The following is a 15083-nucleotide window of genomic DNA, read 5'->3' as shown; positions in this document are numbered from 1 at the left end:
TAACACGTTCGCTTAGCTTGCGTAATTTGCTTTTTTATGATATTATAAAAAATTCTAAGTGAGGCAGTCTTTATAATAAATGGTGCAATGATAATTCTATTGATGAATTAGGAAATAATTAATATGCGGTGATGGTATGGACCATATATTTTAAAAGGTGTTTTTTTCAACTGTGTAATTTCTCACGATGTTGCAAACAGCTTGAAGGAAAAGCTTGTATGTTTATGTAAGGAGTCATGACGTGGACGATTGCTTTCTCAATTAGGTTAATTTTGATTAATCATTTATTTCTTGGTTTCATCTCATCCTCAATAATAGCGAAAACAACCTTTACAGAAACAAATAGAGAAAAGAAATCGACTTCATAGCAAAAAATTGCAAAAAAATATCACATATAAAAGGAACATGGTATCAAATAAATTCGCGCAGAAAATTATCCCTAGTGATTCCTAACAGGTAATTATACATGGGATCAGGAGATGATTTGTTTATAAATTAAGAAATTGAGAAATAGTAAATTTGTTTATGCGATATAAATCTAGACGTGTTTGATGCTCGTTATATTGCCTTTTGGTTCCGTTGTTGTATACTATGTTCTCATTTGAGAACGTGACACTACTTACTTGGATTGGCCAAGGTTTATATGGCTGGTGTTGTCGATGAAGCAGAAGACACCTTCTCTTCCGGAACATCTGGTACTATTCTCCTTGTACTTTTTCAGGAGTCCGTGTAAATATTTATTTGTTTATATTTTGCCCTAGGTTAAATAATGATTATGTTGAAATGTTGATATTTTCTTGATTTTCACGTTACCTATATCTAATGTAGTTGGTTTTATTTCTTTGACAACTCGTTAAAATGGCTAGAGATAATAAACTTATTACTATAACTTATTGTTAATTATTGTTATCTTTAATATTATTATCTATGAAATCCACGATGATGAAAACATATATAGTTAATATATCATTTACTACATTAACACGTACAAAGATGACGTATGTCTCTGACATAAGTTATTAACGTCTCAAATGAAGACGCCAGCAAACTGTTGTTAGTTTTATACATTTTTTTCATTATAAAGGAAAGCCGACATTACGGCAGATGTTTTTGACGTTGAATAATCTTGGAATATTAGTGTATGTGTACTCACTTTTCTGAACTAGTTTAAGATACAAAAGAAACGTTCAAACTTATCTTTCGCAGTAAACAGTAAACTTTTAAAGTTGGAAATACATAATCGACGAGAGTAGCATGAACAAGGAATGATGGACACTGGTCCATGATATACATACACGTGCAAAGATGTGATAATGGTCACTTATGATTTATTTATAACAGGGAGAAAGCGTCATATAATCAAAGGGATAATGAAAAACTGGCATTGTTATTGTAGTATTGATGACATATGGAAATATATTAATTTCGCACGAGAAAGCAAATTGGCATTTCAAGAATAAATCTGTTCAGATATATTATCTACCTGATAAGACATTAAACATATTTCATCGAGTGAATAAGAAAAGATAATATGTTTCCGTATTATATTGCCCCAATATACCATGTGCCCGTGACCACAGAAATGTACCAGCAACCACAATCTGTTGTTGAGGTGCAGCCTTCAGAGCAAACACATGACAAGTCATGCGTAATAAGCCTAATTTAACTGTTTCGAATAACTATTTTGTAACTTTACAATTCTCGCTATCCATATATGATATATTTCCTTTGAAGTTTTACATAAAATGCAATTTCATTCGCATGCAATTTTGTCATTGTTCGAGCACACTACATTAAAGTTAATAAGCTACATTTGCACGATATTGCATGTATATGCTCAGACGATAAACTTGTCAATAAGTAAGTAAGTAAATAATACTAATATATGCACAGCTGCTGCTTCTTACTTCATTCGAAATAAATTTCCATAATTCATATTTATCCTCTGCGTATCTAAACCAAACTGTTTTATCCTTTATTGATTAAAGACTTAAAGACAAAATATTTCTACCTGAAAGATAGTTCGTAAAGAGTCTTCAAAAATAATATGTTAGTCTCCGGAGCAGCCAAGTACAGTGAGGTAAGTTTAATTTCATCTGTTCATAAACTAACAATATCATCTGTACAAACATAAAAGTGATGTTGACTTTTTATATACATATGTACATGTAGCAAGACCATTTTGTCATTTCTGAAATCTATCATATAGGAATCTGCCTGTTAAAAGCTTATAAAGAAAATAACATTACAGAGTAGAAGTTGTAACAAATATGTTTTTCTCAAATATTGATCGGACAAAACAAGTACAAACGAGACAAGATTATTAGAATATTTACATAGAAAAATGAATTATTTGATTTATATCATTTATCATGCAGTGTAATAACGTATCAGCGAGCGTATTTGGCGTAGAAATGTATTGCGTATGAAATTAGTTATATTCGTTTTGTGTGTTCATGTATTCTTAATTGGCAAATGTAAACCGAACAAGATTTTAAGGCTTGTCTTTCGCGGAGTTATCAGCATATATATGGTTTTCTACAATTTTCTAACCTTTTCTAATCATGACAAAATTGATTCTCAATGGACATTTCGAATTCAAACTCGAAAGAGTAATACGATTTTTATTGCTGTTATAGTGGTACAGTGGTATAGTGGTAGAAATATACATCGTCATCTACAATTTTCAAATTTTAAGCATGGATACTTTCATTTCAGATAGCTATCTTCATTGTTTAAACAAATCCAACTCTTTATTTGAGATTACACTGGAAAATGTGGACAATGTTTATTTGACATCACATGATATTAGAAACTCAAAATTGACAATGATACCTGGTCATCTACATAGTTTACTTCAACCAAAAGCTGGAATTGACGTAACAAAGCAAAACTTTGGCACATTAATGTCATATAAGACAATAAGCGTTAAATTTTTGGATATGATAAGATTGGCAGATTCTAATACAATATGATGTGTAGTGTAATTAAGATGTTTTTACCAACGTTGCCTAAACCTAGCGCAAACAATTGTCCTTGATTGTACAAAGACTTGGATGATGCAACGAGGTACAACAAGATCATTTTTTCATGAAATCTTTAAACCTCTATAACATCTGTCATAACAATAACGCTGAAAAATTGGTTTTAATCACACGTTCATATACAACATCATGTTTTGGCTTTTATTGAGTGTTCGTTCTGTGTGGAGTCGATATACCAAAGTCTTTTGAAAAGATAGTGACTGCTCTCTGTTTAATACTCAGCATTGTAGGAGAGTAACGACTGGTTTGCCCATTATCACTTAACATAGCCTGGAGTAGTGTTTTGTTCATTCCCTTCGGCATTATACTTTCAGTATGATTGCGCTATAAAAAAAGCATCCGTGCAGCCCAGGGATGATTACAGGTGCATATACCAGCTCCTACAAGAAAATGCCAACAAGTGAATATAATCATAATTCAAATTCCAATTGAAGAAAAAGTGGGCAAAATATCAACAATCTGCAACGCAACTCAGGAAAGAGTACGAGAGTAAAACACATAATCCGGAAGATTAAACGTCTTGTTTCATTGACGACATCCGCCATGTAAATATTGGTCAATCCAAGCGTGTAATGTCATGTTCGCAAAAGAGAACGAAGTAAACAGTAACGGAACCAACAGGCAAACTCACCATCATCAACCACGTCCAGCTTCATATCGCACAAGGAAATAGAAAATAATGAGATCACTATCATGACCGTACAAATACATGCACTATCTACACTGAACACGTTCATAATTTTACAATTTGCATTCATGAAACTCTTAACTTGTACTATTTCAATAAAGAATTTTGGGCTCATGTGAAAATCTTAGATATTTTGTTCAATGCTACTGTGGACGGTTAGTTCTTTGTTTAGGTCCGTGCTGTTGTGTGTATGTGCTTAAGAAAGACTTTGTCCCAATTGTTTTGTATATAATTCAGATGATCTCTCGTGCCTTGTGGTGTTCAGTTTGGTAGCCCTCAGCTTCTTTAATATGGGAACTGTACCTCACAATGACTCTGACTGCCCACAAGCATATTCAGCACTAGATTTGAAAATGGCAATCCAAGCATTCTTAGTATATGACACTAGAGCCCATGTACCTTTCTTTATTGGGTTAATCCGGCCAGTATAGAATCTGATGCGGTCGACACATGTTGCTTACACAAGAAATGACTCTATAATTTGCATTTGACGACAGCATTTAATCTTCTTTTCTCGTACGTAAACGTGTAATACAATAACAATTAATTATTGATATGATTATATTATCTTTTCATATAGTGAATAAGGTTAGCTTAATCTACACTGGACACGTACATAATTTTGATTCGATTAATTAATGTTTGAATAATTAGTGCAAAGATAATTTTGTGCAATCCGTGATAATTGTTTTATGAAGAATGCACTTAATTAAAGCAGTCATATCTTAGCACCGCGAAAAGCGCTGAAATAAGATTACTGCTAAAATGCGTTTATAATTGCATTCATGAAACGATTCCTTAAACAACAATGGAGACGAATGAGATGCATACTACAATGTTATCACAAATGTAACTACATGTACAGCAGCAACATGCAGCAACATGCTATCCAGTCATATCTATACGGGTTTGCCAGTCTATGTTATGACTATCAAGCAGAGCATCCGTTAGCACCCGTAGAAATCATTCTGATCCTTTCTTGACTATTCGGTTCATCACCTGTAAAGTAAAATACGAGATGTCATGTTCCCCAGTAGACCAACCAAATATTAGGTCAGAACGTTTTTGGGAAATTGTTTTAATACCGATCTACAGCTAAACTCATTCTCTCTCCTTCCTCGATATACAATAAAGCATTTGAAGCGCTGATCTTATAAAATGTCTTCTATCCGCAGCACTAACTCTGCCCATCGTGTGCAGATCTCACAACCATGGCGGCTTTCTGGCGGGGGCTTATCACGTTCATTGTGGTGATATGTGCTCTTTCCCCAGTAGAACAGGTTGGGGCAAGAATTCACAAAAAAAAGAAACTGCCAACAGAAGAAGAGAAACACTTTGCGGACCTTATCAAAAATGCCATAGAGTATGCCAAACGGGCATGGGCCGAGGATACACTCAGGAAATCGGAATCATACCAACATGGTAAGGTGTTAATGATACTGTATATTGCATGATATCCCGTTCATTGGACGTAACCCTGAAAACCGGACTATATGATAAGTGCCTGAAGTTTCGTTTCATTAGTTAAAGTCACATAGTACATTTTTGTCTCTTTGCGTGTTTACTTAGGTATTGATATGAAGAACCAAAGAAGCACTAATGGGCAATCAAGCTTGTTCGCTGATGAGGACCCGAAAGGTCAACGTCTTGAGGAGCTGGCATTTATTTCACTAGAAGCTACAAAGAAATTGGAACGATCGTAAGAAAAAGAGAATTTGAAAAGAACAAAATTTGATTTATCTTCTATCTATCTATCTATCTGTAATCTTAAATGACACTGCTGTTACACATAGGGCTAAATTGAACGGGACGAGAATGTCCAGTCAGTAGAGCGTCGATCTTCGCATCCTCGGCTAATGATCTGAGGTTTGTGGTTCGACGAACTAGAGACGGTTTGTATTGTCAAGAAATCAGAAATTGTGTGTTCACTGAGGTAGCCAAAACCTACTTTAAGCTTCTACATAAGGATGTATCGATAAATATTACATACCATTGTTATTACGTATGATCTATATTGGTTTCAAATGCCACGTGTTTGCAGAGTTCGCGACTGAAGCTATCGACGTAAACTAAAAACAAATTATTCGGTAAAAATACAATATTATGTGAGAATTGTTTTGATAGTCAGATTAAAACGTAGTCAATATTTCTTGTAGATCTAACATTTCAATTGCAACGATGCGTAGTTCCAAGACCTGGTTAAAGATATGGAGATCTCTGATACACGCATACTGCGATAAAACAAAGATCACATGTGACCCAAAGGCTTTGTACAGGTCTGCGAATGGCTCGTGTAATAACCTACAGCACGTCACATGGGGAATGGCATTCACCCCTCAGCAGCGCTATCTACCACCAACGTACGATGACTGTATGTATTTTAATATTTATTATCAATTTCACTTTTGATTGAAGAATATTGCTTCACTGAAAAGAGCGAAATATGTCAAATGTAGCGCGAATATTGTAAGAAATAATTGTTTATGGATACAACCAATCGTGCTCTGTGTAATGGATCAGGTTATATGTTACCTATATTGTTGTAGTTGATTGATTTTGTTAGAAAAGTTGGAAAAGTACATTTGGGCATTAAACCATGACGAAAATTGCAAGTTCAACTATAAGGGTAATAGCATGAGCAATATCTTTATAACAATATAATTTATATAAGCTGATTGAATATTTTGTCTAAAATAAAACAAAAAAATTATTTTACGTATAGCAGTACACGCACAGTGCACACAACAGGTTGATAACCCGATAACAGAATACTCCGTTATCAAGTTGTCAGTTAGTCACTGAGTAGGGATAATTTGAACATGGAATCTGGTACACAATTACTGATGACAGTACTTTTAAAAGTTAAATAAATCACTAATCTGTAGAAAAGATGGTATTGTGAGAAAGCTGCTTATACTTAGAACTGACAGCTGATCATGAGAATGTTTATGATAAAAAACATTTGAAAGCCCACCTTGCTTTGGCTGAAATGTATCATAGTGAAACACTACTGTTTGTAAATAAACCTCAAATGTACAACTATATGATTTAGGGATTCCCATATTCACCAGTTAAATGACATGAAAACCTTTTTTTAAATTTTGTTGGGAACAAATTATAGAAGTATAAAATTATATTTAAAAATACATTCTTTTTTTACATTTCAAGTTCATTTAAAAAGGAGATATTATCATTTATAAAAAAATCTAAACAGGGATTGACTTACCGAGAACAAAATGCCATGCCGGACGCCTGTTACCCAGCCCAAGGAAGATTAGCAATACCCTGTTCTGTGAACATGGTAAACCAAGGATTGCTAAGAACCACACTATTATGGTGATGGCTTGGGGGCAGTTCATAGATCATGACGTAATCTTCACACCCCTCCCGAAAGGTCAGTCTTGCATCAATGTTTACTTTCAATTAAAATTACATGATAATTGTTTAATTTGGAATTATGAAAAACTCCTAATCCTGTGTTTTAAATTAATTGTTTGCAGAAGACGATGAATATTTATCACAAATGTGATCAAAACAATGTTCTTGATTAATGATCTGGTTTTTGGTTTTATATAAGAAACTTACAGATGACGCGTTGAAGTTTATTGTTGTAAAACGTTCACCGTATTAAGATAGAATAAACCAATGCATTATCACGTGCAACTAACATAAAAAATAAATATAATTTCAATTCATATATGTTAATTTTTAGTCCGACAAATTATATTTCAGAACGATTTTTGGTATTCATGAATATAGGAAAAAACCATACAAACAGAGAGCAGAAAAAGTATAAAGTATTCATGTGTGTATAATACATATATAAATACTCCAGCTAAGCCTCGAACTCTTGAGCAGTAATCGGTCATCTCGCCACAGTTCGCCACTTCTATGTAAATTACATATTCATTGTGTGATAGCCTAATCTTGTCATTGATGAATGTTTAACAAAAATCATTCATAAGGGTTGTATACTGCTAAACAAGCATTTGGTGCCGATTCCCTATTCGACATCGATGCGAGCCTCTAGACGCCGCTATACTGGTACCACAAGGCAGGAAGCAGTTTACGTTTGAACATATTTTAGGATTAAATGTTATTTTCCAAATATTGTGTTTTTGTATCAAAAAGAAATTTATTTGATTGTAAAAAATGTATTTGTCTTTTCATGAATAACATAAAATTACAGAGCAAAACACAGCCTAAACATACGTATACTCTGTACAATGTCCACGAGTGGTCAGATCATCTAAATTCGTCACGATGTGTTTAGATAAGTTGTTTTAGTTGTTACTGTCAAAATTATAAAAATAATATTATCATGTTAATACGTATTTTACTTTTCTTTTTAAAGTCTTAAAACGTCATGATGAAGACAATAGAAAACAAAATTCAATATTATACTCAACGATTTTTTGTATGAAAAATAAAGAACATTAACTCATTTCAGGAGCTAATGGTTCTGCCATAAGTTGTTGTGATAAGGAGTCCGGCAAATCAAAGAGGTATGCGAATTCAGTTACTTCTTGGTAAATAAATAAAAATGAATTAGTAAAGATTAAAACAGATACAGTCTCTTATATAGATACAAGTGAGTACTTTTTTATAGTTTGTGTTATGCCTCTATAGTACATATATAGTGAACTGATATGATCTACTACACACAGGCCTGAATGCTTTCCTATAGACATACCAAAGGACGATCCTCATTTTACTAACAAGACGTGTATGAACTTTCTACGGTCGACTGCAAGTCCATCTCACTCATGTCTTCCTGGTAAGCATGCGATATCGGTCACAACAATATCATTATCATTGTTTAATTTCTTTCTGATGAGCACCATTTCAACTTTCTAATTTAAGAAGCTTAACACGACTGTTCTTTCCATTCCGAACAATGGGTAAAATGATCATGATAAAATAATACAATTATTACATTTCAAATAATATCTGGTCACAGCGTATCCAACCAGATTAGATTGGTTCATTTCAATTTAATTTGAGACAGTTTCCATCTACGAGCTTCAGGTTGGCATGAGGTAATACAAACGTTAGCATAGCAATCAACTACCTTTTATCTATTCATTTATTTATTCTTTTCCCTAATCCTGATAAGAAAACAGGAAGTGACGGGAGGTGAAAGTGGACAACATGTTTTGCCTAATTATAGTTCCATACCAACGGTGTCCATTTTATAAAAAATAATTTTTTTAAAATATGGTTAATTGAATTTTTAGATAACATACATCATTTAAAACAATATCGTTTAAATTGTAACTCGTATTAAAATTTGAAGATAAAAAATTCACATAGATATTTGGAAGCGAGATTCGCGTTAGATTTGTCGCCATCATTACCCTCCTTGTAACATCATTTGTTGCAGCACCTCGCGAACAGCTTAATCAGGTGACCTCTTTTATTGATGCTTCCACTGTATACGGGTCGTCTGACGAGGAAACCAAGTCACTCAGAGCAATGAAGAAAGGTATACACGTGATTTTATGTCTTCATATTTTACAAAATAATTTTCACGAAAACAAAGTAACGAGAAACTAAATAAAAGAGACAATCTCCAATTCTTTAAAACAATATCAATGTCCACTACTGCAATAACACATTCCTTCAGCTGGCTTCTAACACTAAGTTTGAATATTTCAATTTGTCTATCATGATTATAAACGGTAAAAGTTAATGATCTTGCGATTTTCATATTCTGTCTGAAGTTTATCTGAAGGGCTTATACTCTTATCCATGTCGTTATGATGGCAAAGGTTGCACAAAAGACACCGGTAAATAGTGCCTTTGAATGCCAAATTAGAGCCAAACAACTAAGTTCATCATACAGCTGTTCCGTCCTTCGCAGACTAGTCAGTGATACTAGGAGTCTGCATTTTTAAACATAGAAGTCGATTTAGAAAAAGCTGAAGTGATCGAAGTAAAAATCTAGATATTGGGAGTTCACTAAGTCCCATAATTCCACGAATTCCATACCTATTACTTATCTTTCATTACAATGTCAACTGCATGTTTATATTTAAACAAAGAAGTCGACTAAGAGAAATCCGAAGTGATCGAAGTCAAAATCGAGATGTTAAGGGTTCAATAAGTCCACGAATTCTATACCTATTACTTGTTTTATCTTTCATTATAATGTCAAGTAAATGTTTATATTCTGAACCGTATGTATATATGTATATATTTACAGGTTTACTGCTGACTTCCAAAGGTGGACTTCCCCCTGTTGGCAAAGAGAAATCATGTGTTCTTACACACCCTAAAGAGTACTGCTTTCGTGCTGGTACGTTGGTTTTAGGACGAATGTATTATGTCTAGTCCAACGAAAATCCGCATAACGCATTCAAATCTTTATCATAAAGAAATACATACATGTACATATGTCACCAAATGAATATGCGATTTCTAATGTAGAGTTTTGGAAATTATTATATTCGGTAATTTATTGAACTGTGATTTAATATGGTAATACAACTAGTATTCGAAATATTTTTTTTCTGTATGTGGAAGTTATATTCACATTTTTGTGTTTGAACAAACATGATTATAAAATTTTACATTGAATCTTATGTTGATATTTATCGTTTTCATATTAAATTAGTACTGTTTTCCTCAAACCATTATCGAAAAGCACATGTTATGAACTATAAGTATATATATTAAACGATGTTAATGATATTTTATGGTTACGCACTTTGTACTATAGCAAACACGTATAGCAAATATCTTTTCGAGTTGCTGCAATTTTACAATTCAAGAACGTTTGTATGTATCGTCAATTGTAAAGCGTACATTTCTGCATGTTTGCAGGGGATAAGAGAGTCAACGTTGTACCAAACTTGAGCGTTACACATATTTTATTTATCAAACAACACAATAGAATAGCCAGAAGACTGGCGAGGATAAATCGACATTGGACAGATGAGATAATCTTCCAGGAAACAAGAAAAATCATAATTGCTCTTATGCAACAAATAACGTACAGAGAATATCTACCGAAGACATTAAATGCTGAACACATGAGTCGGTATGGACTTAACTATTATCCAGGGAAATTTAACAATGTATATAACCCTTCAATTAATCCCGGAACAAGAAACTCCTTTGCTGCTGCCGCATTCCGTTACGGACATTCGCAGATTCCGCCAACTCAGTCTGTACTAGCTGCAGACCATTTGACGTACAAACATTATCCTCTGGAGGACACGTACCATAAGCCATATTTGGCACAGGAGGACGATGGGAAGAACTTGCCAGGTCTTCTTCGGTGGCTGTCAACAGAACCGACTACCTGCAATGACAGGTAAAATGTTTTCCTAGAGACCATCCCTGGTTTTACTTAGAATTAATTTATATATATGCTTCGTTCCCATTCTTTTACCTAGGACATTTGTAAGATATCTGTAAATGGTGTATGCAGTAAACAATTTTGGTGTTTACGATATTTCCGAATTATTCAAATAATAAGAAAAAAAATCTGTGTATCGCAAGAAGAAACCACATACACATAAGAACACTTCTTATACTAATTATATAATGAACGACCGAATGTTTCCGGAGAGATTTTTTTTATTTTCATCACCTGAAAAGTCATCGGTTTTCAAAATGATTTATTATCAAGCACATAATTCAAGTATTTTGGGTACTATTATTGGTATATACATATTACGTTAAGAAAACACATGATGCCAATTTTCATTTCTGAAAAGTTTCAAATAATTAAATAGCGTTTTTATCGGTTAAGGGTTTTTGAGCCGCAAGTGCGTGACCTGTTATTTCTTGACAAGAAGGGAAATAGTCTGGATTTGCCCGCCATCAATATACAGAGAGGAAGAGACCACGGCATGCCTTGTTATAACGAGTGGCGTGAATGGTGTCAGCTACCAGTAGCTAAACATTTTGACGCTAGAGAAGGTGGACTAGTGGATCACGACCCCGTGTGTGCGGGTCTACTCAAAAAAGCATACGGGTAAATTATAATCATGTATGATGTTAAGGTAAACATTGGTGTAAACATTTCGGGCAAGATGTCGTCAACTGACGGACAAACTCGTAACACAGGGTTTCAAAAGATGCAGGTTGATGAAATGAAGGGGAACTTTTATGGTCGCCATAGTGATCTAATTGAGAAATATTATATTTCTTTGTGTGATTTGAAGCTAGATGTGTTTGATGCTCGTTAATTTTCCTGTTCTGTTGTCTCTACCCTGTCGTAATTTGGGAACATGACTTTTCTTACTTGGGTTGGCCAAGGTTTACATGGCGGGTGTCGTCGATAAAGCAAAAGACACCGACTCTTCCGCAACACCGGGTTTTAACTCCTACTTTTTTAAGGATTCTCCATGTAAATCTTTATTTTCTTCATAGTTTGCCCTAGTTTTATGGAATTTGAGTTTGGATGATTTTGTTGCCACGTATATATTTTCTTGGTTTACACCACGTTTGGCATGATAATTCATTTTTTGTTTGAAAATTAAATAAAAAACCTGTTGGATAGATAATCGAACTCTTATCTACATTCAAATGGTGTTTAAAGTATCTTGATCACACAATTTCAATGTTTTTCCATTTATGTTCTTGTCTCATTTCTTCATATGTGTAATTATAATCTGTTATGTTATCAACAAAGTGGATTTCAATACTTTAAGTATTATCTATGTCTTCACTACAGGCATGTGAATGATATTGATCTCTACGCTGGTGCTATCAGTGAGAAACACATACCAAACGGTGAAGTTGGTCCTACCTTTGCATGTATAATTGCACGACAATTCCACGCATTTAAATACGGAGATCGGTTTTGGTACGAACAGGTTGACAAACCAACAGCTTTCACGAGAGGTAAACTTCGACATATCCGCCAAATACAATCGGATTATTTAAATTTGCTGCAACATTATCCTTCATGGAATCCCTTATATTTCTATACAATTGTCAAATAATTTACTGGCATAGATAAGCCGTTTCCAAGACAAAACCTGAGAAAATTATAAAATTGATTATTCAACAAATATAGAACAAATATGATTGTTATTTTGATCAGCTGATTTTACAGCCTACTTAACTTTTTTGTGAATTTTCATATGCTTAAGTATTTGTTATTCACTTGTACTATCGCATGACCTGTTTTTTTTCTCATACTAAACTATATATGTAGCATTACTTCATTAGATACAAATTTCATTATTTCAATATGTTACAATATATCATCTGCTTCTTATCTTAAATTAATCGATATTGATTATACATAGGTAAACAGCTTAAAGTAATCATGATTTTCAATTTTATACAGCACAACTGAAGCAGATAAAGAAAATCACTTTATCAAAGATAACGTGTGATAATTTCAAGATTAAGAAAATACAAAAGGATTCTTTTACGACCATATCGCCGAGGTAAGTAGTTTTACAATTTAAATAATACTTTTCTTAAGATTTGATGTTAGTATTGTATAGTATTGTTTAATTGCTTTCCATTTCAGTGTTTTGTTGCTGTATATAAGACACAGGTGAATAGCACCTTGCGATATAGTGTTTGTTTAAGATATTATACAGTAGAACCAAACACCGAATTAAACTTTTGTATATAGCTGTTTCTTCCTTCAGTATCAATAGTTGATATCGCGATACAGTTCTCCGAAATGTATGGTACCCTGTCAAAGTAGGGTATCTAATATTTCTAATGTACTGGTTTTTTATTCAGTGACCACAATCATGTATCAACATTAAAAGCAAAAACATGATAATTTAAATGACACTGAATACACGAGACTTTGATGTGATGAATATTATCAAGCTACAACTTGATTATGATAATGATTAATGATCGTTAATACCGACATTGAATGACCAAAGATCGATAAACATTTATGGCTGAAAGGTACATTGCATAAAAAAATGATATTGTGAACTTTTTTCACTGTTTTAGAATCCTTTGTTGGGAAATGAAAATGTTTTGAAGCAATAAACTTTCTGATCTCATCTTTTATGTTTAAATACCATGTATAACCGAGTACATTTATCGATTGTATCAACTATAACCTAAACTGTTGTTGCGATTTTTTTCTTCTGACTGTTAATGCCCACTTAAGCTTGTTCTGTTATATTTGTATATGTTTAACATTTAAACATTTCGATGGTTGCCTTCTACTTTACGCTGTTATACTTGTCCGTTTTCATTTTCTAGTTATTTTTGTATGCCTTCTTCACTCTACACATATTTTTGTTTCTCTTTTACATTCAGCAATGATCTAACTGCTTGTAACAAGTTACCCAAGCTGAGACTGAGACCTTGGAAGGAGACAGTTGCTCAAACAAAAAAGAAGCACGGCTCGAATTATTAAAGAACATTACCTGTTTCTTCAATATTTATTGTTTCATTTCGTCAAACAAAACTTAAAAAGTGTATTTCTTTCATGATAATTAGGAGCTCGCCTTTAAAATACATGCACTCCATTCTATATCCAAATAGCTATTAAGAACATCAAAAAATACCAACATGGCAACATAATCCAAACTCAAATTACATAAAACAAAGGCACAATATGAAGAAAAGAAAATTTTACACAAGGACTCCTGAAAAAGTAAAAGGAGAATAAGACCAGGTGTTCTGGAAGGATAAGTGTCTTCTGCTACATCGACGACATCCGCCATTAAACATTGGTAAATCGAAATAAGTTGTCACGTTCTCAAATGAGAACAAGGTATACAACAACGGAACCAATAGGCAAACTAACAAGCTTCAAAAACGTCCAATTTCATATCGCAAAAAGAAATGCAATATTTGTCACCGAGATCATTAAGGCTACCATACACAGGGAATGAGCCATTTTAATACAAATATAGAATTAGATACAGTATATCCAAATGATACATCGAACTGCGTCATCCAGCTAAAACAATTCAAACTTTATAATTTTTCGGCACCTAGTCAGTAAGGTATGAGAGTACAACAACCAAATCCCCATAGATTCAAGCCCAAAATCGACGAAACGCAGACAAAACATGAACAAAAAGAATATTTTATTTCTCCTGATAAAATATAAGAAGAAAAAGACAAAGTATTCTGGAGGGTTTTTCGTCTTCTGCTTTATCGACGACATCCTCTACATAAACCTGTATTAATCAAATACAGTTAAAATCGCAGATCTTTTGTGTTTTCTTTTCATTTGCTCTATGGCTGACAATTGATTTCGAGAAAACAGTACTAACAAAATGCCGCAGTGACCATTTCCTGGGCAAATAAATTTGTGGACTGACATTATCTTCAACATTAATGTTATCCCACGAAAACTAAAACAACGCCCGATTCTCCTATAACACCGAGACCACCAGGTA

General features: G+C 33.5%; 1 protein-coding gene across 1 annotated transcript; it reads left to right on the top strand.

The window, feature by feature from the left end:
- The first annotated feature begins 4943 nt into the window (after nt 1-4943).
- On the top strand, nt 4944-14089 carry LOC132553630 (peroxidase-like). The gene is made up of 13 exons (XM_060217887.1): nt 4944-5154; nt 5302-5431; nt 5889-6103; nt 6947-7126; nt 8183-8237; nt 8400-8509; nt 9116-9217; nt 9938-10030; nt 10558-11050; nt 11492-11716; nt 12419-12588; nt 13040-13142; nt 13990-14089. The coding sequence occupies exons 1-13, from the start codon at nt 4944-4946 to the stop codon at nt 14087-14089; spliced, it is 2187 nt and encodes a 728-aa protein (XP_060073870.1).
- The last annotated feature ends 994 nt before the right edge of the window (nt 14090-15083 follow it).

Source organism: Ylistrum balloti, unplaced genomic scaffold (assembly GCF_031769215.1).
Source record: "Ylistrum balloti isolate Yb309-2 unplaced genomic scaffold, AGI_CSIRO_Ybal_v1 Utg370342, whole genome shotgun sequence".
Classification (NCBI taxonomy): Eukaryota; Metazoa; Mollusca; class Bivalvia; order Pectinida; family Pectinidae; genus Ylistrum; species Ylistrum balloti.
Note: the sequence above shows the minus strand (reverse complement) of the source record. Positions and strands in the feature narration are given on the sequence as shown.